The sequence below is a fragment of the Emydura macquarii genome, unplaced genomic scaffold (genome assembly GCF_026122565.2).
Source record: "Emydura macquarii macquarii isolate MOO-44397 ecotype Brisbane River unplaced genomic scaffold, CSIRO-AGI_Emac_v2 contig_3450, whole genome shotgun sequence".
Lineage (NCBI taxonomy): Eukaryota > Metazoa > Chordata > Testudines > Chelidae > Emydura > Emydura macquarii.
Window position 1 is genome coordinate 391341 of NW_027133587.1, and position 26602 is coordinate 417942.

The 26602-nt window shown below is 51.4% G+C and overlaps 1 protein-coding gene across 6 annotated transcripts; it reads right to left on the reverse strand.

Annotated features, from left to right (window-relative positions):
• Window positions 1-1298: 1298 nt before the first annotated feature.
• On the reverse strand, window positions 1299-25628 carry LOC137144302 (alpha-N-acetylneuraminide alpha-2,8-sialyltransferase-like). Of its 6 annotated transcripts, XM_067534518.1 has the most exons (11): window positions 25546-25628; window positions 14281-14382; window positions 12126-12224; window positions 11512-11577; window positions 9351-9437; window positions 9004-9148; window positions 8688-8800; window positions 7797-7883; window positions 5030-7276; window positions 4735-4781; window positions 3256-3394 (listed from the first exon to the last, which is right to left on the reverse strand). In XM_067534518.1, exons 1-9 carry the CDS (start codon window positions 25560-25562, stop codon window positions 6814-6816), a joined length of 1179 nt encoding a protein of 392 aa, XP_067390619.1. In that variant the 5' UTR covers window positions 25563-25628; the 3' UTR covers window positions 3256-3394; window positions 4735-4781; window positions 5030-6813. The 6 variants fall into 6 exon arrangements, with proteins under 6 accessions (XP_067390622.1, XP_067390621.1, XP_067390619.1 ...); XM_067534519.1 differs by lacking the exon at window positions 25546-25628 and having other exon boundaries at window positions 7024-7276; window positions 14281-15039; XM_067534515.1 differs by lacking the exon at window positions 25546-25628 and having other exon boundaries at window positions 14281-15039.
• Window positions 25629-26602: the final 974 nt, after the last annotated feature.

Here is a 26602-nt window from a genome sequence, read left to right on the forward strand (position 1 = left end):
CAGGGGTCAGCAGGAACACACACAACACACCGCACACTCACAGTATCACACGCAGTCCCACCCCACCCTGGCTGTCCCCGGCCCATAGGAGCAGGGGCTGGCAGAAACTCACACCGACGGGCAGAACAGAGGGATATTCACTCAGAGGGGCAAACTCCACTGGTGACTTGGCTAAGCGCCTGGCACAAGCCAATCTCCCTCTTCCCCCCGTGCCCCATTCCTGAGCTTACACAGCCAAGCACTGGCGAGTCAGCAAATGCTCCTTTCACAGCTGGCGGTGCCTACAACTCTGCCCCCTTGTACCTGCCTTGAGGTAGGGGGGCTGTGGGGGAAATCGTCATTTAAAGATTGTGCCATGACTTAGGTGCACAAGGCGACCAGAGTCAGGTCGCACGGTGGCCAGAATCTTTGCCTCTGTAACAGAGTTTTTTGCATGGAATTTCCCAGGTTTTTCTCAGTCACATGTGTTAAATTAAAGTCCTGCTCTTAGCTCCCCAGGGCGTCTCATTCATCTGTGGACAGCTCGTGATGGTGCGTCCCTGCCAATCAAGACAGCCCATGGTGCCTCTAACAGTCACCCGCCACTGCCCCCTGTCTTGGAGTAGAAATTAACCCCTTCATGGCTAGGGGTGGGGAAACTGAGGCATGCTGATTGGTCATACATGTGTGAGGATAACTTCCATGTTCACCGCGGGGGAAGGAGAGGCCTCGAAATCCGGGGCATGATGCAGACACACAAGGGGCTGGATGTTAGGGATGTAGGCAGTCTGGCCTAGCAGTCAGAGCAGGAGTCAGGTCTAGTGGGCAGAGCATGTGCTCAGGTTGCAGAATGAAGCCGAGGTGAGATAATAAATACCAGAGCCCCAGGTCAAGCCAGCACTGGTCTCTGGTGATTGGAGGTGAGGCGAAAGGGCAGGGACTGCAGGAAAGGTGAGGAGATGGAGCACGGTGGGAACAGGAGTGAAGGCAAGAGTGAGGCAGAAGCCAGGAGCGGAGCAGGAAGCAGGGGCAGGGTTGGATGCAAGAGACAGACACAAGCAGGGTCCAATGCACCCTCAACAGAAAATCACCTTGTAGCTACAGACTTCCCATCCTGGGCCTCCTTCTGGTTTAAATAGCATGGCTGGGCCAATCGGTGGAGCCAGCCAATCCCCCAATCGGGGCTCTCCCAGGTAGTGCCTGGGCTGCGGCGCTAATCCTACTAGCCTCTTGGCCTCCTCCACCCCGGTTTCAGCAGACAGGAGGCCAGGATGCAGACGCTGTCTGGGGCATCCCAGGCCCAGGTTCACAGAGCATCACACGGGCTTCTGCAGGAAACCTGGCACTTCCTGGCTCTTTGCAACGTTAACAATGTTTTTGGCATGACATTTCCTAGGGTTTTTTAAAAGAGAAAAAGGATTACTGCAACAGCTTCCCCGCTGATGCCTGCTCAGAGGGATTGGAACCCAGCCCCTTCCCACTGCTTGGACGATCTACGCTAGCCAGCAGCAGTAGAAGGCTGTTATTACAGGGACATAGGACTGGAAGGGATTGTCGGGGTCATCCAGTCTCCCAGGGACGGGCTTCATATGATCCCGATTGTTGCCCTTGCTAGTGGCCAAAGCCAAATGGAATTTCATGGCATGAAGGAAAGGCACCTTCGTGGGTCTCGGGCTGGTGTGGGAGCAAAACAGGCAGTGAAGGATGCCAGAGACCAAAGCTGCCGGGTGAGCGGTCACCAGCAGACCCCACCGTAGCCAGGTGCCAAGGGGTGATTAAATTAACAAGCAATCGAGGCCGGGGAAGAAATTAACGTGGCACCATGGCACAGGGAACAGGGGGGTCCCCCTGATGAAGGAGGGGGGGGGGGGGCTGGTCATTTGTGACTGAACCCTCGGGAAACTGTCACAATTGACAAAGAGCAATTAACAAATCGCCCCCTAATGAAGAGCAGTTACAGAAGAGCCTTTATTAGTGACACACAGCTGATGACTTGCTAATTAAGAAAATAAGAACAGCCAGACTGGGTCAGACCAATGGTCCATCAAGCCCAGCATCCTGTCTTCTGCCAGGGGCAGATATCAGTTGCTTCCAGGGGAACAGACAGAAAACGCAATCACTGGGTGATCCGTCCTCTGCCTCCAGTAACAAATGGCCTTTGTTAAATAGCAATCAACAGGATGTCAATTAGGGAAGGTTGACTAATGAACTACAGTCAAGGAAACACCAATTAGCAGATGATGACCTACTAATGACAAGGAACAAACTGCAATAATTAAATCTCCATACACATATGTCAATTAACAAATCACCATTCCTAAACCTCAATAATTAAATAGCATTGAACAGAAGCCAATTAATGAATACCTAACGAATGATCAGCCCTGGATATTTTCCACCTCCAGTAACTTGAAGGGTGGAAGAAGGAAGGTATCGAGGCGTGGGAGGCTTATTTCAGACAGGACCCCCTGGGCTGGTTCATTTTTCTGGACCAGTTCTAGTGTCAGGAACACAACTGGGATGTGGACAGTTGGGGCTAATAGTCAGAGCCATGGGGGTGGCCAGGAAGCGGAGCCGGGGTCCGAGCCGGGGGCATGGAGGAGGGAGAAGGGAAGGGGCTGAAGCGCGCGGCTGTCGCACGGGACGCGTCGGCCAGCCAGCGAGCTCTGGCTGCAGATGGGCCAGTCATAGCTAACTCCACTCTCCCAGCGCACGATGTGTGCAATCCATCAGGCAGCCCCGTGCCAGCATCAGCTGTGCCCAGCGTGTGGCTAGCAGACTGACCCTGCTACAGCTGCATCCCGGACAGTACCACTTCGTCCTCCGAGGGCTACTTTCAGGGTCCATAGGGATTGAGTTTTCTCTGTTTTTCTGGTGAAAAGCTCCAGCGCACAGGCATTCCCTTCCACTTTCCAAGACTTCTTCCAACCCAGATCCCTCCTAGCCCACCTGGCAGTTAAGTCAACCACAGGTTCACTGAGAATCCAGGATCTCTCAGACCTCATATTCGTCATGACCCTGAACCTCCACGGGAGGGGGTGGTGGAGCAGAGCAGCCGGAGATGGGTTTTTCAGGAGGGACACATGAACAACCAGGTTGCCTTTCAGGTATTCAGGCAGTCAGAGTTGAAATGCTACTAGGTTGATTTGTTCAGCAATCTCAAATGGACCCAGGTATCAGTGATCTAACTTTGACAGATGGTCAGGAGGCTTTGAGATGTTTAGCAGACAGCCAGACCTTATCCCCCACTCTTAGTGTCAAGGCAACTGGGCGGTCTCGGTCGACATGCCATTTATATGCTTCCTGGGCAGCTTCCATATCTCCATAGGTTTCTGGTGAACTTGGGTAATGAAATCTGTCACGGCAGGAATTTGTGAGTCTGCAGGTGCAACTGGATGGAGAGAAGGGTGAAAACCTTAACCGGAATAAAATAGACTGTGTCAGATGGAGGCATGGGTGGGATTATAGCAAGAAAATTTGGTATACAGCAGGAATCATAGAATCATAGAATATTAGAGTTGGAAGGGACCTCAGGAGGTCATCTAGTCCAACCCCCTGCTCAAAGCTCAGCTATATCATCCCAACCAGGGCTTTGTCAAGCCTCAGCTTAAAAACCTCTAAGGATGGAGATTCCACCACCTCCCTAGGTAACCTATTCCAGTGCTTCACCACCCTCCTAGTAAAAAACTTTTTCCTAATGTCCAACCTAGACCTCCCGCCCTGCAACTTGAGACCGTTGCTTCTTGTTCTGTCATCTGCCACCACCGAGAACAGCCTAGCCCCATCCTCCCTGGAACCCCCTTTCGTCTTGGCGATAGTCAAGGAAGCATTGAAGCTATTGCTCGAGGATCTGATTTACCCACACCGTCTGCCCATGGGTCTGTGGATAGTAGGCTGCGGAGGTGGAGAGTTTAGTTCCTAGGAGTTTACAGAGTTAGCACCAGAACTGGGAAGTGAATTGTTGGCTCTAAGCGGACACTATTCCAGCTGGCAATCTGTGGAGCTGAAAAACTTGATTTAGGAAAAGGCAGACTGTTTCCTGAGCAAAAAGAAATGAAACGTGCCATCTCAGTGAAAAGATCAACAGCTACCAGGATGATGGTGCAACCTTGAGAACGAGGTAATTCTACAATGAAGTCCGACAGGACCACGCCCCAGGATTGAGGTGAGGTGGGCAGAAGCTGGAGTAGATAGAGCAGCTTAGCACATGGGCACTTGCTCTGACGGCACAGGTCACAGGAGTCAACATATTTTTTTCACATCAATTCTCACCCCAGCCACCAGAAACTGTATCAACAAGTCCTGGGTCTTACGGCACTCAAAATGGTTGGACACCATGCTTTTTATGCAGACTCATCTACTGCGTCTATAACTGCCTCCTACTTTATTCCTTGAACATTCAAGCCACTACACTCTCAGCCTGCTCTATGACCTTAAAAAGTGCCATAAAAAAAGCTCCAGTATTACCCCAGATACTCTCACTAAACCCCTCCTACTATGTTCTGTCACCTTAAAGCATCTAAATTCTGCAAAAAGAGGCGTTCTTTCCTGGAAATACTCCCTGCATTCCCATATCAGGTGATCAACTGTTTCTTTAACCTTACATATGTTTCATAACACATCTTTGTGTCTAGTCAATCGTCCTGCCCCCCCAAGATATCTTCATTCTCTACATGCTGTTTTGATTGTGAGCAGCCCCTTATCCCAGATCATTGTTTTTCTCAGCAGGGGTTCGGTTACTTGAATAATACTCACAAGGATGGAGTTGATTACAGGAGCCTGCATTTTGCAAAAGTTCAGCCCTGATTGCAAAAAAAAAAAACAACAAGAACAGGAACTGAGGTGAAGGTTTTTCTTTAGTTGATCAAAGGCAGACGGTACCTCTGCCAACCAGACAAAACAGACCCATTTTTGGAGGCGCACAGTTATCAGTTCTGCTAACTGGGAGACTCCTTTAATGAAGTGCTGATAAAAATTGGCAAATCTGAGAAACCACTCAACTCCCTTTACTTTCTTTGGGGCGCTCCACCCAGTGATGGCATACACTTACCATAGGTCCATTGTTAGACCTCAGGGAAAATGATATACCCCGCAAGGAGGGTTGAGGGATAAGGAAACTTGTCAAATTTGCATTTCTCCTGTTTGTCATAAAGCCAATTCTTGTGAAGTCTGTCAAGAATGTAGCAAATTGTTGCTCACTTAGCTTCTGGTTTTGGAGAAGACAAAAATGTCATCAAAATAGTTAACCATTGGTCCAGTATGTCCCAGAAAACCTCCTTCATGAAATGCTGAAATGTAGCTGGAGCATTACAGAGCCCAAATAGCAGAACTAAATATTCAAAATGCCCATATTGAGTGCTGAATGCTGTCTTCCACTTGTCACCTTCCCTGGACATGAAACAGATTGTAGGCTCCACAAAGACGCAGTTTAGGAAAAACGCTGGGCAAGTGACGTTTCTCAAAAAGTTAATTAATAAGTGGCAAAGGATAGCGATTTCAAATGGTCACTCTATTCAAAGTCCCATAATCAACGCGGGTGCTGGGATCCATCATATTTACCCATGAAACAGATCAGAGCCCCCATAAGAGAAGTAGAAGAATGAATAAACTGCTTTTTCACATTCTCACATTTTCTACGTTCTGGTGCATCTGCAGTCCCAGTCATGAGGTAGGAGGAATTACGGCCAAAGGGAACATCATTCTGGGGCTGCAGATTGATGGAGTAATCACAACAATGATGCAAGACATCTATTTCCTTTTGTCAAAGACATCAGCACAGTCTCAATATTTCTCCAGAATACCCAGAGTGAATTAAGAATGTCCTTAATTTCCTTAATTTCTTCCTTCAAGCCATGTCCTTAATTTCCTTAATTTCTTCCTTCTTCCACCAACCGCCAGACGTCCACAGCAAATGCAGTGCCTGGCTTGTTCCCCGGTGCAAGTTCCAAAGCATGCTCCCTGTGGAGCAGGAACAGTGCAGGTCACCAAAAACAATCGCCGCAGCCTGGATGAATTCCTCAAGCTGCCCCAGCAGGAAGTCTGCAGGAGTGGGCAAGCCCAGGTCAGGGCCTCCCCAGTTATCAGGCTGATAATGAGCTCCACTCAGGCCTACTCAGTGGGAAATGACATGGTCGTAGGGTGAAAAGAGCTGGTGTTGATTCAGGAAGTGGTGAAATTTCCCACAGTCACCATCAAAATGGGCCAGCAGCAGAATCTTTGGTTCCTGAGAGACCTGGGCAATGGGTAGTGAAAGCTGCACCTGCCGGGGCGGGATCTGGGCGTGGAGCCTCTGCAAGGTGTCCGTTACCTCTGCTAGGAGGAGAGAGGCCTTTAGGGGAAGAAGGGGAGTCAACCTCACGGCCAAGCCTGAACTTCAGTGTTTCTCTCTGAGGTAACTCAATTTTTCAGGGACGATGACTGGTAGTCAGGCCTAATGGAAGGGGTCCTGAGAGTAGCCAAGCTTGGAGATTAGAGTGGAACTGGGCTGGAAACAAGAATCAGGACTATGGGTCACCAAGGGGGTCGGAAGCCGAATGGCAGAGCCAGCGGGAGAGCCGGAGATGTAGGGTGCGGAGCCAGGGGTATGGAGGGTGGAGAAGGGCAGGGCACAAGCGTGGGAGGTATTCAGCAGCCAGTGAGCTCCAGATGCTGCTGGGTCCAGTCGTAGATAGCTCCATCCTTCTGCCAGATGAGAAATGCAGTCTGCCAGGCAGCGCCATGCCAGGATCAGCTGGGCCAAGTATATGAAAGACTGCCCCTACCACAGCTGGCTCCTCGACACCCAGCCATGCCACCCCCTCTGTGTCTCGTTGTGCATGGCTGCTGGCCGGTCCGTCACTGGCAGCGCCCCAGATGCAGCCGCAGGGCGCCCTGGAGGTGCATGGCCCGGTAGTGGGTGAACTCCTCGGGCATGGCATGAACGCCCAATTTGGCGGACTGGTCGTCGTAGTAGTGATGGGGCAGGAACCACCCATCAGGGCCCTGTGGGAAGGGCCAGAAGCCGTAGAGGGTGACATGCTGGCACAGCTCCAGGGCAGCGCTTACCAGCATGAAGCCGGAGGAGAGGCGTTTGGCATGGAGGCCGTGGCGGCGCCAGTGCCTGTCCAGCCCCACCAGGTACTCGGGGTTCATGAAGAGGGCGCGGGCTGGCGAGTTGAAGTCCTCCAGGGTGTAGAGTGCCCGAAACGCAAGCTCACTGTGGCCGGCGTAGCTGAGGGCTGGGATGAGGAGCTGGGGGGCCCCGTAGGCGCCCACTGCTTCCGCGAAGGAACGGCGGCGACGGGTCAGTCCCCAGAACCTGCGGGCAGGGAGGGAGATGCCCTGTGTCAGCCCCCGTCCCGGCAGGACCCGTCCCCCAGCACCAGCCTCCTTCCCTCCATCTCCTCCGACCCCGGGAACTCTGCGACCAACCGGAGAGCTGGGGGGCTGGGACTTCTCTGATCTCTATCCCCCCAGTAACCTTATGGCCAACCAGAGATCTCCTCTACCACAGCCCCCTGCTTGGATCAGTGCCACCCTTTCCCCCTGGGGGTTACTTTCCAGGCTCCTGCCTCCAGCCGCAATCCAATCCGATCCTTCCCTTGATTGAGATCTTGATCCAGGTACCCTCCCTCCATTTCTGATCTAATCCACTCCCCCTTGACAAAGCCCTGGCTGGGATGATATAGCTGAGGTTAGTCCTGCTTTGAGCAGGGGGTTGGACTAGATGACCTCCTGAGGTCCCTTCCAACTCTAATATTCTATGATTCTATGATTTATTCCCATCAGGGCTCCCTGCCCCTCCTTCCCCCCTGTGGTTCTTCCCCCCACCCTGGTACCGGGACTGCAGGACGCTGGGGTTCAGGGTGATGATGCTTGATTTGGTACCCACGTCGTCCGCAAAGCCCAGGGGGGGCAGGTTGAACCTGGAAGGGGGGGCCACTGTGAGCTGGGGAGCAGCCAGGGGAGCCAGGTGCCCCATACCCCGTGGGGTGCCCCATGTATTTACAGCCCCCATCATGTTCTCCAGACACTGGCCTTTTAAATGGGTCAGGACTCCCACGTCACAGCCTGCAACCCCCTGCTCTGCAACCCCACCCCTCCACCCTGCATCCCCCAGCCCCACACCCCCGATCCCCCACTGCACCTTCTGCCCTGAAATCCCACTCCCTGATCCCCCCTACACTGCACCCCCAGTCCCACACTCCACCCCCAGACCAGCACCCCCCTGATCCCCACTTCACTCTCTACCCTGCACCCCAACCCCTCCACCCTGCATCCCCTGCCCTGAACCCCACCCCCGATCCCCCACTGCACCCCCACCCTGATCTCCCCACTGTACCGCCAGCACTGCACTCCCACCCCTCCACCCTGCATCCCATAGCCCGCACCCCACCCCCGCTCCCCCACTGCACCCCCACCCTGATCTCCCCACTGCACCCCCACCCCCAATCCCCCACTGCACCCCCAGCCCCGCACCCCCAATCCCCCACTTCATCCTCTACCCTGCACCCCCACTCCCTGATCCCCCCACACTGCATCCCCAGCCCCAATCCCTCCACTGCACCTCCAGCCTCACACTCCCCTGATCCTCCCCACTGCACCCTCTGCCTGCATCCCCACCCCTGATCCCCACTGGACTCCAATGCCCCTTCCCCCCACCCCCTGATCTCCCCACTATGCACCCCCTTCCCTCTGTTCCTCCTTCCGCTCCCCCTGGACGCCCTTACCTGATGACAACCTGGGCACGGTCGATCTCGGGGCCACAGCTGCTGTTGCGGAGGATGCCCCCGTTCCCTACCACGGCACAGCACTCATAGGGGGGATCCTGAAACGGGGAGCCCTGCGGGGGAGGGACGTGAGTCAGCACCCACCAACCATGCACAGACCCCCCCACAACAGAGGGACACCCCCCAGTGCTGAGATGCAGTAGTCTCTGAGGTGGGGTCCAAGGGCTATTTATACAGGGACCCCTCGCCTAGCACTGAGATGCAGCCACCTCTGGGGTGGAGTGCTGAGCCCCCGCTGCAGCCCAGCGTCCCCTACCTGTGGCAGGATTTCCAGCAGGTCCTCTTGCACCTTCAGCTTCTTGGTCTGCTGTCCATCGAGGATGATCCAGGAGCCCAGCAGGGTATTCTCCTGGGTCAGCACCAGCCTGGCAGAAGCATTGCAACAGCGACCCAGCTGCTCCCTGCACACGGGAGAGGCATGAGGGGCAGCTGCGGGGGAGAAGTTGGGGGGCAGAAGAAGGCAGCAGGGGGCGGAGGGGGATGGAGGCGTTAGGGGAAGGGCATGGAAGGGAGGAGAAGGAGGTTTTTGGGGCAGCATCAGGGGACAGGGATAGGGCAGAGTGGTGGGGGGAGAAGGGGCAAGGCAGTGGAGGTGGGGGGTACCTGTAATGGCCCAGAGCACTGGCGTTGTGCATCCAGGGGCAGCTCTGCACCAGCTTGAACTGCCTAATGATCCAGTCCTTGTCCACCCTGGGATGGAGAGACAGAGAGTCACGGATCTGCCTCCCCTCCTCCTTCACTGCAGTCTCCTCCCAAGGGGCCCTACTGACCGCCCCCACCCCTGGTGCGACACTGGAAAATCAGGTGTCCAGGCTGCAGGCATTAGCGAAAAACAGACAAACCCAGCCCAGGTCCCCATGTGTTAATTGGTTCCGAGCAGGTACCGGCCTGACACAAACGTGTTTAGCGTTCGGACTCTGTGAAATACCTGTAAGCTGCTGTCTGCATTAATCGCACGTGCAATGTCTGGGTCCCAGGTGATAAGGAAAGATGTAAGGTTGGCCTTAAAACTTGGAAAATCTTTCCTCTGCACTGGAGAACCAGGAACGGGAATTGTTCCCTGTCCCGCTGCCCACCCAGGAGGACAATCACAATCAGATGGGCCATCCGGGATTCTCGCAATACACAGAATTGCTTAACGGCCCTAGCGTACCTGGGAAATGCAGGAAGCATGGCATGTGGGCTCGGAAGCAGAATGAAGGAAATAAAATAAAGCCACAGGGAAATTTTCCATCTTTTTGGCTGTTTGAGGGGCCCAAGATCCCCAGAGGCTGCCTTCTGGGTCTGCTCTGAAAGACACTTTGAACTGGCAGATCACTACGACTCGATCACTCTTAGGATTTTACTGGTAACTCACTGGTGTGTATCTGTTTGCCTGCTTTAATCTGTCTATAAGAACTTGTTGACACTCAGGTTTTGTGTCAGCTTTTGTCGCTTGGGTTTTTTTCACACCCCTGAGTGACAAAAGTTTTGCTGGCCTAACCACAAGTGTAGACAAGCACTGACTTCACAAAACAATTTCCTAGAGACAAAAAGACTAGACAACATCTCAACCAGGTGTCAGCGACATCAAATGAACCATCACCTGGGTAAGTGGCCATTTTTTGGCAGGAAAGAGTGTGGGTGAAAAAACTTGACAAAGGAACAGCTGGGAGTTCCCGTCCACACAGACTTTCTGCCTCCTGAGCCTTAACAGGAGAGGACTCACAAAGAAAAGCAGGAACTATAGGAAAGATGTCCCAATTTATCTCTCCCTTTCTCTCTACCCACGACATCAACAACACCTAGAGAACACAGAACGGGGGGACAGATCCTGAATGACTGAAAGGGATTCAGCCAGAAAGACTGTGATGAGAGAGACCTTTGCTTTGAATTCACTTAGCTTGTTAAGTTAGGCATTCGTTATGTTTTACTTTTATTTTCTTGTGCCAGTTCTGACTTTTAGGCCCCATTACTTATACTCCCCTAAAATCTGTCTTTTGTAGTTAATAAACGGGTTTTATTGTGTTAGCTAAACCAGTGTGTTTGGACTGAAGCATTTGGGAAACTTTTGAGATAACAAGATTGGTGCATGGAATTTTCTATTAATAAATGACAGACCATAAATGAGCTTGTATTACCCAGGAGAGAGCTGGCAGTATAAGATGTACATTTCTGGGGGAGAAAGTCTGAGGCTGGGAAGTTGCTGGTGTTGCTCTGCAGTGTAATTCATGAGCGGCTGGCACTCGTACAACATAACTGGGGGTAATTTATATGCCGGAGGCTGGGTGTGAGCAGACCAGGAGTGGTTTCTCTCACAGCAAAACAGTGTGAAAGGCACACAGGTTGGTGAACTGAGGGGATGCAGCCATTCATCAGTCCAGATTGTATCCTGGGGAATGTCACAATCCTCGTTAATGACCCTTTAGACAGTTTTTTCCAGGGTGGTTATAGGTGCTGTCTTTGGATCTGACAAAGCAGCTGATCTGGAGGAAGTGACTGGTCTCCTGGGACTGGAAGTGATCTGAAGTGGTGTGTTTTTAGTGTGACCGTTGATCACTAAGTCCTGCTTGTCTGGGTGATGAGATAGACTGGAGGGGCCCAGGGGACTGGCTCTGACTGGTACAGTGATCCAGGAGTACATATTTCACCAAGCCAGTGACACATGTGAACACAGAGCTCCCCACTGGTTGTGGTCTCTGCTCTGGTTTTGATAGGCTGCCCTGAGGCTGGTGCTCACGGGCGTGAGCTGCTTCTAGAACGCGTGATACCTGGCCACACTCACCTCTTGGGGTCGGCCTCGGTGCTCGGGTTTCGCATCAACTCCCAGCACAGCTCCGTGGCCTTCGGGCTGGGAAGGTGAAGGAGGGATTAAACACAGCCAAGAGACCCTTCCCCCACAGGGCCCCACTCAGCACCCCAGTCTTCTGCCTTTCCCCCTACACTCCTCCCATCGCCTCCTTCCCTTCCGCCACCCCACAGAGCCCCAATCCTCCCTTCCCCCACTCCTCTCCCTGCACCTTCTTCCCCTCCCTCACACTCCTCCACTGCCCCCTTTCTCTTCCCCTCTCCATGCCCCACAAAGCCCCTATCCTCTGCTCTCCCCAAAACACCTCCTACAGCCTCCTTCCCCTCCCCCCACAGCTCTCCCACCACCTCCTTTCCTTCCCTCCACCCCACAGAGCCCCCACTATTCCTCCCCTTCCCCCATGCCCCTCCCAATTCCCATGCCCCCCGACCCCTGTTAACACCCCTTCACCCACCATCCATCCCCTTCACCCACCCCCTCTCTGCTTCACTAAATCCCACTCCCTGCCAGGCCCTCATTACTCAGTGGGTCCCTCAGACGCCCCTAACGCCCTTCCTCCCTCACCCCTGCCCCCTAGCTCCCCAGCGCACATAGGTTTCCTTTTCCGGGCCATGGGCCAGCAGGGATGTGTGGGCTCCGGCCCCATTCCATTGCTAGCTGTCGACGCTGCCTTGTGGTGGGACACCAGGCTAGGGGAGCAGAGAGATGGGGGGTTAGCACCGCTGTGACGCTTCCTGGGTACCCAGGCTTAGACAGTTAAGGGGGCACTTGATGCCAGACCATCCGTCCCTCGACGGGGATCAAATATTTACTAATGGGCTCTTCAGTCTAGACGAGAAAGATCTAACCCCAGCCGGCTGGCTGAAGGTTTAAGCTAGACGTGTTAAAATGGGAAGCGAGGTGTCATATTTTTAACAGTGAGAGTCACTAGTCCTGGGAATAATTTCCCCAGGGATGGGGCAGAGTCTCCTGCACTGACAAGGTTTTCAGTCAAAACTGGATGTGTTTCTGAGGGCTGGTCTACACTAGAGAGTCTTGTCGACCTCAGTCAGTTTTTGTCTACAATCAGTGCTGGCACACATACTGCAATCCCTCCCTGCTGACAAACGGCCCTCTTTTTTCAACAAACTAAAACCACCTTGACCAGAGGTGCAGGGCTTTTGTTGGCTTAATTAGGGCGACGCCGTGTCCATGTAGATGCTGCGTCCCCTTTCATCGCTGATGGGGCTGTCATGCTTGTCAACTTCACCACTACCCTGGAGCCATGAAATTGATAAGAAAGCCCAAGCCCAGGCTACTGGAAGCTGCAGGCGGCTGGATCCCGGCTGCGAACCAGGACTTCTCCGTCCACTCCCCGCTCGGAGCCAGGCAGCCTTGTCAATTTCACAGTTGAGCCGTGCACCTGGCAGGTGGAGGGGCGGGGTCAAGAGGCCGGAGCAGCTGGACCCCATCCTCAGGGGCAATATATTATGTCAACATTTCTTTAGTGTAGACAAGGCCTAAGAGATCTGCTCTGGGAATAGCTTTGGGGCAGTTCTCCGGCCCGTGTGATCATAGAAGATCCGGGATAGAAGGGACGTCAGGAGGCCATCTAATCCAATCCCCTCCTCAAAGCAGGGTCGATACAGGGGGTCAGCCTAGAAGATCACACTGGTTCCTTTGCACTCTACCAATCTGTGAAAAGGCTGGGGAGGACTTTGGGTGAGATAAATTTCTTTAGCCAGGAACACGCGACGTAATGGTTTGATGTTACATGTGACCAGTTCTTTCCCATATTCTTACTCGCGGTCACTTGAATCTCTGTCCCTTTGATCACACCCTTATCCACGTGTTTGCTATAACTTTCTAGAAGGGTGAAGCCAAGAGGTCATCCTGAGCCGAACAGCACACGCCGGTGGGCCCTGGTCCCTAATTGTGCGACTTGCTTGGTGGATCAGGGGCTGGGGGTTTCCAGGAGCTGCCTCACAGCTGGGGAAGTGCCTGGTACCCCTGGGGCATGCCCCCAGACAGAGCGGCTCTGACCTTTGATTTTCACCTGAAAACAGGACTGTCCCCTACCCCCACTGTTTACCTCCTGCTATTGATTTTCCTTCTGAAGTGCCGTGAGCTCTCTCATGGCATTTGACCCCCTGAGCTAAGAGACATACACTGCCCAATGGCCAGCCAGGGAGATAGCTTCTCCCCGGCTTGCGTGGAGAAGCCAGGCTCCAGGCAAGCGACCTCTGGGTGACCGGTCTTTGCCTACAGCCAGTAATTCATTAGCTGCACACCTCCCCTTACGTGCTGGTGGCACAGTCATTGCCCAGGGATTCCCGTGACCTGCGGGGGACGGGCTGTTGGTAGAAACCTTCCATGGCACTCTTTGGTGAGCTAGAAGGTGAGCGCCAGACCCAGGGGACCCCTGGCACCCCCTCGGCAATCCTGTCCCCTCTGCTGACTAGCAACAAGTGGCATTTGGGTCACACCCACATTGGGGATAGAACCCAGGAGTCCTGGTTCCCCACATTCTCCTGCTCTAACCACTAGACCCCACTCCCCACACACAGTTGGGGATAGAACCCAGTCCTGGCTCCCAGCCCCCCCTGCTCTAACCACTTGACCCCACTTCCCTCCCACAGCCAGGGATAGAACCCAGGCGTCCTGGCTCCCAGCCCCCCATCAGTAACCACTAGGCTTCCCTCCCCTCTCAGGGCTGGGGATAGAACCCAGGCCTCCTGGCTTCCAGCCCTCCACTCACTCACTCACCTCCACAGCCAGGAGAAGATGAAGCTGAGGGTGAAGCACACGCAGAGGGCCAGCACCCAGCTCCGTCTCTGGAACATCCTGGGGAGCCCGACCTGGCGCTGGCTGTGGGGAGAGCCGGGCACGGAGCCATGTTCACGCACGATGCTATCGGGGGGATCCAGCAGGCATGGCCGCCCCGGGGTCCCTTCCTCCGCCCTGCCCACGTTCATGGGCTGCCAGGCTAAAAGGACCCTGGGTCAGGATGTCTGGCCTCTGGGAGATCACAGACTGCAAGCCAGGACTCCTGGGTTCTATCCCTGGCTCTGGGAGGGGTGTGGGGTCTAATGGTTGGAGGTGGGGGTTGGGATCCAGGACTCCTGGGTTCTTAGCCCTGGTTAATCTGAAATCTCTGGGTGGTCTCCTTCCCCGCAGACACATCCTACTGTGTCCAGCCTCTGAGGAATAACATTTCAAGGGTTCTAGGCCAGAAGCATCCATCGGATCTACCAGGCAGATGTCCTGGGTAGCCTAGGGATTCAGTATCAAACCAGTAAACCCTGGCTGGAGCCCAGTAACTGGCTTCTCTTCCAGTCTAGATCTGAAAACACCAAGTGACAGAGAATCCACCTCAAGGCTGTGTGAACCAGGGAATCACGAGCAGGGGCAGCCAGGTGATTTTTTGGCCCTGGTGTGGCCGCTGCTTTCCTCCCGTGTCAGGCCCTGGTGCCTCCAGGTCAGGAAGGACGCGGACAAACTGGCACAGGGTCAGAGAAGACCTACGCTAACGACGAAAGGCTCAGAAAACCTGCCTGAGAGAGAGGAGACTCCGGCTCCCTCTGTCTAGTTTAACGCAGCAAAGACAAAAGGGGGACTGGATCCCAGTCTACACTGTGGAGTCAAAGAATTAATCATAGAATTGATTAATAGAATGCCTGGCCTGAAACTGGTCATAGAAGGCCTGGCCTGAAGTTGTAGCCTGAAACTGAACTAGAAGGCCCAGGCTAAACCATTCACAGAATGCCTCAGCCAAAACTAGGATAAAGATGCTGAAGTCCCACAGGATGTCTCTGAGCCACACTCCAAATGCAAGTTCTCTGTTATGACCCTTAGGCCTTTTGAAGTCTGTGAACAGACATTTCCTGTTCCGATAAGTAGCGGTACCTGCCCCCCCTTGTCTTACCGGCCCCACAGGAACTACTCCATACAAATTAGCATTTGAACAGGTATTGTGTCACCACCCATCTTCGGGTGTTAGCCAGGGTCCCTGAAAACCTGATTGTATACTCAAGTGACTCATGGGGCGTTCCTGTGAGGGCGTCTGGTGTGCCCCACTGCGCATTGTGATTGTCTTTCCTGTTACGTATAAACTGTTAATCCAATTCCACTATACGATCAACATGGAAATGAACCTAAGCAACCCCTATATAAGTCTTTTGTTTTTGGTAGCCAGGCAAAGTATATTTGCCCAGCATCCAGACATGCTGCCTGACTTCCCTATAGCCACCTGGGTTTTCCCCATGGCTACAGTATTCCCCATAGCTATGGTTATGTGATTGTGTGTCACAATTAAAGTTGCACCGATCCAACTCTAAAATGTAGCAGTGTGATTCTTTCCTCGACAATTTGGTGCCATGACTCAGATCTCCAAGCACTGGTATCATCCAGGAAGGACCGCAGACTGCTCCCCACCAAACCCCAGGTGCCACTCCAAGGTAAGAGACCTTTTAAACCTCTATTTGGGGTTTCGGAGGAGGGCTGCCCGTAGGCTTCCTATTCGAGAACAGCCAAGCGAGATCCGAACTTTGTTAAGGGTCGAGGTGAGCTTTAAAATTGTCCGTCTGTCTCTGGAAAGTGCGCAGGGAGAGTCTGGAGGTTTACACTGAGGGCTGAGGACACTATCAGGTCCTCACCTCGGCAGTGTTGCGGGCTGAGGATCAGCTCCTCACCTCGGCAGTTTTAAGCATTGCACCCAGAACACATTGAGGGGTGGTAAGGTAATGTGTGAGACCCGAATGTTTGTGCTTAGCTAAATAAGCCGTTGACCAGGTCTTGGACTAAGGCAAGTTCCAGCCGCCCTGATTCCACTGCAAACCTTGCTGGCGCTGACCGGAGTGAATCAATTGCAAGGGGGGCTTGCCTGAACCTAGTGACCCAACGGACAGGCGGAGTGTTTGCAGCCGCGAGGCTGTCCCTTTCCCTTCCCTGATGCATGAGCCTCCTTAGATTCGTTGTCCTAGATACCTTAGCCTCGGTCGCTGGACGGGCCTAGGGTTCGGACCCCTGTGACTTTGGAGGACCCCTTTTGTGTCTTGTCTCCTTCTCAAACCCCCCTCTCCCCCACTAAATAAGCGTTCCGTTATCAGGTTCATTCACCTCGGCAGCATTGCGGGCTGAATTGAAATGGTGCGGATCCCTCAATAAGCCATTCCTCTGTGTGTGTGTGAGTGATAATGGGGACAGGGCAATCTAGGCAAGTGTCAGGTCCCCCAAAGGGAACCCCAGCATATTATCTAGTACGTATTACTCTCCCAGGACTTGCAAGTTTCTGGCAGAATGGCACTCTTATACCAAGAGTGACCTGGCCAGGCAAATCCCCAAGGTGGGAACGTTTGATTTGGATAAAATAATGCATTTGAGAAAAGCGCTAGAGTCTCATGGATTCAGAGTATCCAGTTACAATGGGGTGCATTTTTGAATTAGTATAATAAAGCTTCAAAAAGTCATAAACTTGAAATCTCAAAGCCTCCCAGTAAAAATTAAAACAGCAATGGAAGGAGGTTTGGGTCTAACATCTCTAAGACCCCTATGAATGTTTGTCTGTCTCTGTATGCCTATCAGTATGTGTGAGTGTAAATGAAGGTACCTATTGAAACATGTGTCTTGTTGTTGATACAGTATTAATGCTGTTTTCTTAAGTGTTACATTGGTAATACTGTTTCCCTAAGTAAAAAAACTATATTAAGGTTGTTACAGTGTTAATACTTTTCCTATTAATACTATATACTAAGTTTCTGTATTCCCAATAAAGGTGGCTTGTTGCCTTATCCCCTAGAAGAAGATCCTGTGATATTTGCTATTTGGGTTATATTAAAAATGCAAGGGGAGAACAGTAAGCATGCCATTGTTGTTGTGAATACCGGGGGTGCACACCCAAGGAAACTTTGTCAGTTTCAACAGCGCAAGAAGTCTGTGTGGGGGGCTGTTGAAATCCCTATTTGTCAGTTTCAGCAGCAGAAGTGAGAGTGCTTGCCTGTTGAATCCCCTACTTGTAAATTTCAACAATGCAGGAGCCTGCCTGCATATTAAAGCACATTGTCACCCAGCTTCCCAAACTCATTCAAATGCTACAACCCTGGCAGTGCAGCTGCCTGGGGCTGCAAGAATGCTTTGTTAATTGCACAGTGGATTTCTAATGTCTTACGAATTGCCCCAGGGTGCTTCAATGATGTCCTCAACAGGAGGAAAAGATCAATAAATTTCATAAGTGTACTCCTCTCAGTACAGAGAAAATGAGGGGTTTATTAAAAAATCTCCCAGATATAAAGCCCAAAGACCCAAACTTGAGATTTTGAAAATAAATAACTCAAATGGTTACAACATATGTTACATCTTAGGGATCAGCAAGTTAAGGAAGTATGGGTTGGATGAATGAACTATAAAATGGATAGAGAACTGGCTAGAGCATAGGGCTCAATGAGTAGTGATCAATGGCTCCATGTCTAGCTGGCAGCCGGTCACAAGCGGAGTGCCCCAGGGGTCGGTCCTGGGGCTGGTTTTGTTCAACATCTTCATCAATGATCTGGAGGATGGGGTAGATTGCACCCTCAGCAAGTTTGCAGATGACACTAAGCTAGGGGGAGTGGTAGATACCCTGGAAGGTAGGGATAGGATACAGAGTGACCTAGACAAATTGGAGGATTGAGCCAAAAGAAATCTGATGAGGTTCAACAAGGACAAGTGCAGAGTCCTGCACCTAGGATGGAAGAATCCCATGCACAGCTATAGACTGGGGACCGACGAGGTAGGCAGCAGTTCTGCAGAAAAGGACCTGGGGGTAACAGTGGATAAGAAGCTGGATATGAGTCAGCAGTGTGCCCTGGTTGTCAAGAAGGCTAATGGCATATTGGGCTGCATTAGGAGGAGCATTGCAAGCAGATCACGGGAAGTGATCATTCCCCTCTATTCGGCATTGGTGAGGCCGCATTTGGAGTATTGTGTCCAGTTTTGGGCCACCCACTACAACAAGTGGAGAAGTTGGAGAGAGTCCAGCGGAGGGCAACAAAAATGATCAGGGGGCTGGAGCACAAGACTTATGAGGAGAGGCTGAAGGAACTAGGCTTGTTTAGTCTGCAGAAGAGAAGAATGAGGGGGGATTTGATAGCAGCCTTTAGCTACCTGAAAGGGAGTTCCAGGGAGGATGGAGCTAGGCTGTTCTCGGTGGTAGCAGATGACAGAACAAGGAGCAACAGTCTCAAGTTACGGGGGGGGAGGTCTAGGTTGGATATTAGGAAAAAGTTTTTCACTAGGAGGGTGGTGAAGCACTGGAATGGATTACCTAGGGAGGTGGTGGAATCTCCATCTTTAGAGGTTTTTAAACTGCGGCTTGACAAAGCCCTGGCTGGGATGATGTAGCTGAGGTTAGTCCTTCTCTGAGCAGGGGGTTGGACTAAATACCTCCTGAGGTCCCTTCCAACTCTATGATTCTATGATCTCCGTATCCTGACTAAGCTAAATACCCCGCGCAATGCAGCGGGTAACGGGAACTGATAGGATGATATGTGTAAAACAAGGTAAGCCTGCTGCCAAGAATTGTAAGCAAAAGTGGGAAAAGAGTAAAAGATTAACCCTATAGAAGCTGGAGGAAATGGAACAGTTAAAAGTTGTAAAATTGTTAGAGGAAAATAAATTCTTGGTTTCGTTGCAGCCATTCTGAAGGAAAATGAGCCCTTCTCCTAAAGAAATGGTCTGTAAATAAACCTGCCTAAAGTTACTTAAATATGGATGATTTAGTTTAAATCATGAACAGGGAAAAAAAAAAAAAGAGGTTTCCATTGGAACTTAACTGCCTCCAAATGCATAAAAGGAAAAATCATTTGTGTACAAAGCTGTAAAAATAAAATGTGATTCAAAGCAATAATTTGCTCCCCACCCCTTTGGGGGTAGAAAAGTGTTCTTTCATCTTTCAGAATGACAAAAGACTGGTACCAGTGAAATACCTAAAAAACAAAACCATGGATCTACTGTTGCAACCAGGGTTGTGTTTTGTGTTTATGTTTTGTCTTGATTACTAACATTGTTGTGTTGTGTTGTGTTTTATATTTTATCTTGTTACTATTATTATTGTGTTTGGTATTAAAGGTACTGCATTAAGCAAAAAAGAATCAGGAAGCTCTGTAAATCAATGAATTTGGTAGGAAAAGAGATCCTGAAATTAGATGTTTTCGTAGTATGGTATCAATTAAAAAATGTGATTTTAAATTTCAAGTGCCTAAATTCACTAGTAGCCTTGTTACAAAATTCTGATCAGGGGAGCACCAAAGCCCACACCTCCTAACTGCAAAAGGAACTGTTGGCACAGGTGCCCCCTCAAGTTTTAATTTCTGCAAGATCTGCAAGCAGTTTATGCTGCAGTTTTTCTGTCGTCCCTAATCTGGCTACTAATTTGTCATGCTTTCCTGCAGCTGCTATTTATTTTACCATTGTAAAACTCTGTTCTGCTTTCCTATCTATCCCAATCCCCAATCTAAGCAGATTTTTTGTTGTTGTTGTTTGCCTTCACTTCCTACTACTCGCAAGCAAATAACAAGCCTTTTTAAAATGGCAGGGTATGGTAGACAATGAATCTTAAAGTTTGCTTCACTCGTAAAATTCCTGCAGAACCTAACCCGAATTCAGTCACTGAGCCGCTTATCTAATCGGACGAGGCTGTCTTATCTCTTTGAGTTTTGCTGCGATAAGGGGGGTTTGCCCACCCCAACTCAGAGATCACATTACAGCAAGCAGTCTGTCTCCACCCCCTTGCTTTTGCTCCGTGACTACAGCATACCACAAATCCAAGGGTACAGTACAACTCTCACTGCCAGTCTAACAAAGCTTTCCGTGAACCTTGCGTTAATTGGTCTAAAATGCTAATCACTTGTTACAAAAAGCAAAAGTAACTCAGTTTCTGCAGCAAACAAAGCAAGATGCTGGAAACAGGATTAGAATTGCTAAAGCAGAATAAGAACTTACTGCATATCATGGGTATCATGTTTTTACTGGATGGTCCCCCACCTCTTCAGGGATAATGTCTAGTATACTTCACTCCTTGTTAGTTGGTTTAGTTAAGTTGTATTTGTTTAAGTTAGCATATCTGCCATGTGCTGTTGGATAAGAAATATATGCTAAATTAGAAGCCACAAGTCCATAGTGTAAGCCCAGCAGACTCCTACACTGTAATATTGTAATACCTTGCATACCTTGCCCGTGCGACTCACTCCGTGATTCACACGAGCAAAGGGGGGATGTCATCGTGATTTGATTTGATTTCATCATGATTTGATTTGATTTCATCATGATTTGATTTGATTTCATCGTGATTTGACTTTTGGCGATTTGATTTTTTTATTTTGTGTCAACATGATTTGATTTGATCATGATTGGGTTGCTCCAAATTTTATTTTTGGGTTGCCCCAAATTTTTCCTGTTTTCTTTTCCAGAATTTTTCCCTATTTGCCTAGCGTCCCTTTGTGAACTTCACCCCCTCCGTGGGGACCCTTTGTGAACTTGCAAATGGATTTCATCCAAATGCCTACTTTGAATATGTGTTAGTCATCATTTATATGTTTTCAGTATGGGTAAAAGCATGTCCTTGTAAGCAAGCAGATGTGAGTAGCTGTCGCCAAGAAACTATTGACAGAATTTATACCTAGGTTTGTCCTCATCCTGGACAGCGATAAAGGGACCCCCTCCACAGAACAAGTCATTCAAAACCTATGTGCAGAAACCAGCTTGAAGTGGCCAAATGGCTTACCCATGGCTCTCATGTATATTAGAAATACTGTCAACAGAAAACATGGACTATCTCCACATGAGATCCTTATGGCCAGATTCATGAGATCACCACTAGACTCACAAGGATTGGATCTGCGCTTAACTGATGATGTGATACTGAACTATTGTAAATTATGAATGAAGTGTGTTAAGTCTATCTACTCACAGGTTCAAGAAGCCCTTCCAGCACCTGCAACAGAACTGTTCCACTCCCTCCAACCTGGCAATTGGGTCTGTGTAAAAGTCCACCACCAACAGAATGTGTTGCAGCCTCAGTGGAAAGGACCTTATGTAGTGCTGCTAACCACTAATACTGCGGTGCAATGTCAAAGATACCTTAACTGGATTCATGCTTCACGTTGTAAGCAGACTCTACCACCAAAAGAAGAAAACAACCAAGAAATCCAGCAGTTAATGGACATTTTTGTTTCGCTGTGAAAGTTCAAACCCCTCCAAGGAGACCTTACATTCTAACTGCCTTGACTGCCTGTTAATCTCGTTTGATGTAATGTAAACTGGACATTTGCACAAGTTTTAATGTTGTGCCTTGTAACAATGTTTATTCATACCCTATCCTAGTCTCTCCTCGAAGACCAGGCCTGTAGTTTTGGGTATTATTTTCCAAACAGACAACCGCCTCCCTTGCCTCCCTGTAGCATGCCCTGTGGATAAGGCATCGAACCAACCTGGAGCCAGGGCCTCCTGGACCGATGCCCCACTGGTCAGTGTGCGGGAAGGGTAGGTGCCTGGACCACTCTTTAGATGAGAGTGAGGGTGTGTGGAAAAGTATACAATTTATAGCAGGACAAGTATGGGAACCTGAACTACAGAAAATGGCTTCGTGGAACAGGCAAACCTAAGTATGTTTAGCAAAGGTTTTGTTTCAATTTTGTTGTAATTCCCCCCAATAGTAATCGATAAGAGAAGCCACAGATGCTTATGCCCTTTCAAATCAAAGTCTTTTATGTTGTACTGGAAGTACAAAAGGGAGGATTGTGGAGTCAAAGAATTAATCATAGAATTGATTAATAGAATGCCTGGCCTGAAACTAGTCAAATCATAGTGAAATCATAGTGAAATCATAGGTGCCAGTGCGGGAGTGGTTACATTTTGTTACCTAGCGGAATTAGAATCATAGAAGATGAGGGTTGGAAGGGACCTTGGGAGGTATCTAGTCCAGCCCCCTGCTCAAACCAGGACCAACCCCAACAAAATCATCCCACCCAGGGCTTTCTCAAGCCGGGCCATAAAAACCTCTAAGGATGGAGATTCCCCCACCTCCCTAGGTGACCCATTCCAGTGCTTCACCACCCTCCTAGGGAAAAATATTTTTCCTAATATCCAACCTAGACCTCCCCCACTGCAACTTGAGACCATTGCTCCTTGTTTTGTCATCTGCCACCACTGAGAACAGCCTAGCTCCATCCTCCCTGGAACCCCCTTTCAGGTAGTTAAAGGCTGCTATCAAATCCCCCCTCATTCTTCTCTTCTGCAGACTAAACAAGCCCAGTTCCCTCAGCCTCTCCTCAGAAGTCTTGTGCTCCAGCCCCCTAACCATTTTTGTTGCCCTCTGCTGGACTCTCTCCAATTTGTCCACATCCTTCCTGTAGTGGGGGGCCCAAAACTGGACACGATACTCCAAATGCGGCCTCCCCAGTGCCGAATAGAAGGGAATAATCACTTCCCGCAATCTGCTGGCAATGCTCCTAATAATGCAGCCCAATATGCTGCTAGCCTTCTTGGCAACCAGGGCACACTGCTGACTCATATCCAGCTTCTTATCTACTGTAACCCCCAGTTCCTTTTCTGCAGAACTCCTGCCTAGCCCGTCGGTCCCCAGTCTGTAGCTGTGCATGAGATTCTTCCGTCTTTAGAGCAGGACTCTGCACTTGTCCTTGTTGAACCTCATCAGGTTTCTTTTGGCCCAATCCTCCAATGTATCTAGGTCACTCTGTATCCTATCCCTGCCTTCCAGGGTATCTACCACTTCCCCAAGCTTAGTGTCATCTGCAAACTTGCTGAGGGTTTAATCCACCCCGTCCTCCAGATTGAATAATGGCATCGTGTTAAGAATGTTGAAGGTGGCAGCTAGTTTTACCAATATAATGTAAATGGAAAACTCTGCTTTTGGGGGAACCGTCGCTGGATTGCAGTTCCACGTCAAGCTGACAGAACTCTGACCCCTCTGCACGACCGAGTCCTGCAGAGCAATCACTAGCAACTCCAGGCGAGGAGATCCTGATGGGCCATCAGGTGAGGCCGGTCTGTGTATGGGGAGTGGGGAATAGAACAGATTTGACTGGCATATGTACAACTCCAGCTTTACAGATTCTGCCGTCCTGGGCAACACAAAACCGTGTGCCCCCCTCCAGCGGCAAAATTTGAGCGGGGCTGTCCTCTCTGTCAATTTCACCACTCCCCTTGGAGCAATGAAATTGACAAGAAAGCAGGGGCCGGTACCAGCGGGGACACCTCAGGCTCCTAGCTGCCCAGCGGGAATGGGGCAGTTGCGCCTAACATTTTGTTGCCCTAGGCAATTGCCTACTTTGCCTATGACTACGGCTGGGCCTGCATGTGTATTCTGTGTGTGCATGGCTCATAAACAGAGGCTTAGAGCACAGCGGGGCAAGGCTCTTGCACTGGGGAAAGATCCTGCCCACCCGTCAGAGTGCCCGTGGGGAGAGGTAGGTACTTAAAGTGACCTGGTTTTTCTCCGAGCCCCGTGGGTAGGGGACGTGCCTTGCACCCCGACCCCTCGGTAGGCAAAGGGTGGAGGAAGTCCCTACACTAACCAGGTCATGCCTCGAGCCCTCGGGGGGGGTACAGGCAGGGTGCCCTTGACTTACGTGGGTAACAATCCGGCTTTTCTTGGTGCTGGACCAGACACAGACATGGGAAGGAGTGAACGCAAAGCCATGTCACGGCCCGCAGTGATGCAGAAGGGAAAAGGGGCGGCGGGGTTCGCAAGGTTGGGATGGCAATCCCTTCCCTGGGGAGATTGTTTCTGGGATTAATCCCCAGCATTAAGGGGAGGGAATTGCCCCTTATTTCCAACGGGAACGTGGCCAGCTTTAGCCACCAGCCGGTGGCTCTGGTTCACCCATTTTCCGCTGTATTTAAAGAGCGCTTTAGGACCTGGGATGTGCTCCCCGGGCAGGTCCTTGGACAAGGGGTTCCAGACCCCTTCCTTCTCCTGTCTGTCTCCCGTGGTACCCCGTCTGCTCCAGCCCTCTGCCCCTCGCTAAGGTTTCCCCACCCTCCCAGATATGGGGAGCCCAGAATCAGACGCGAGACTCCAGCAGTGGTCGCACCACATCTACGGGTAAAACCTGCCACTCTGACGGGGAAGCCTGCCTGTTTCAACAGTGGAACAGGATGTCCTGGCCCATGGGAGTGAAGTGGCAATGAAAATAGGCTCAGAAAATGGCCTGGGAGTGAGAGAGGAAAAGGTCACGGGGAATTCAGGGCTGGGATCCGGAGACCGTAGGGTGGGAGCAGAGCCCCCCCATCTCTCCCAGTCCATCAGAAGCAGCTCTCTGCAGGCTGGGCAGCACGTATCGGCTGGCGTCTGGATACAGGGCGCTCCGCAGAGGGGAGAAGCCGCGGGGGAAGGAAGCTAGGGCTGTGGGTGCCGTGGGGAGCAGATGGCCGAGGGACAGCTCCTTAGCCAGCGTGGGGCCTAAATGCGAATCGTTGAATTCTCATGACTGACGTTACATCAGCGTCTTGTTGGGGCCGGGCTGGCTTATCCCATCATCGAGGCCTCCGAAGGCTGCGTGTCCTGGATCTGCTATTAAACCGGCCCCGGACTGGGGGGAGGAGGGGACTGTGAGCTGCAGCAGAGGCAGCGTGGGCTGCTAAGACGCCCACAGGAGGGGAGCTACCGGAGGCAAGAGGACCCCAAATGCAACAAGAGGGCTCTTGGGAAACAGCCAGTCGGCCCCACAAGCCAAGGATAGATCACACACTGCAGCCGCGGCCCCCCCACCCCGGCTGCGGCTCTGAAGGAGGCCAGCAGCCCTCCCAAATGGGAGATCTGTGAAGGGCCAGTCCAGCAAGCAACCCCCACATCCCCTATGGGAGTACCACCCCCCAGGGGTCCCCTCTCCCAGCCCTGCTATCCACTAGCCCCCGTCCTCTCCCCCCTGCTAGCCCCCACTCTCCTCCCAGAGAGTCCTGGCTCCCAGCCCCCCTCCAATCTAACCCCTAGACCCCGCTCCCCTTGCAGCGCTAGGATTTCATAGCCAAGCTCACCAGTGGGACCAGGCCATTGCTTTCGGCTGCGGGGGCTGCAGGAAGCCAGCGCCTGCGTGTGTCCTGCATTGGCTGTCTGTCTGTCTGTCCCTTTCGGTTTTATTTATCCAGAGTCAAAGCAAACAGACTTGCCTTCTTCTGCCGAGCCAGTATCTAGGGAGGGGCCCTGCCTCCCCGTCAGGGCAGCTGGCCAGCCATGCTTCCAACTCCTCTCCCCTGCCGGCAGCCAGGACACCCCTTGCCAGCCCTGGCAGAGAACGGGCTGAGTTAAGGGGCTTTCCTACTCCAGCATATCCCAGCTGCTGCAGACTCTTCACCCAGGGGAACGTGGGGGTGTCAGACCTCCCTCCCCTGCCGGGCTCTGGCTTGTCAAACAAGCCACCGAAGCACCAGCCCCATGGGTCTGGGGGTCAGCAGGCTGGCCCAGCAATTCCCCCTCTTTGGGCACTTCTTGGCCAGAACTTTTGTGGGTGTTCAGTCACTAATTTTCTATTTTTTGCACTCCTTAACCTAACTGAGGTTTTTTCACTTTTCCCCCCACTTTTTGGATAGAGGGTGTGACCCATCCATGCCCAGGGCAGCCACCCGAAAATGCCAAGGCCAGGGCAGGCTGTAAAAGGAGAACAGATTCTCCTGGCCCTGGTGAGTGACACTGAAGTTAGATTCCCCAAACAGCCACAAACAGTGCTTCTGATTCCCCCAAACCGGTTATCAAGAAGCTACAACAAAATATACACAGCCCCCTTCACTGCATTTCAGTCTCTGGCCCCCAATCAGCCACTAGGCCCAGCAAAGAGACCAGTTATTTAAACTCTATGCTCTTTACCAAAAAGGTTTCTCCTGACCCCAAAGGGTCAGCCACAGCACCAGTTCAATATAAGTTTAGATCTTACCCAAAATCCCATGCTGCCAGCCAACCCTTTAGTGTGGGTCCCAGCAAACCCCTGCACTGTAATACTGTAATACAGATCTGAACCAAAGCAGGCCTGAACCCTGGATAACACAACGTGAAGCTTAAGGGTTAATTTTTACACTAAGAAAAAGAACAAAACTAGGC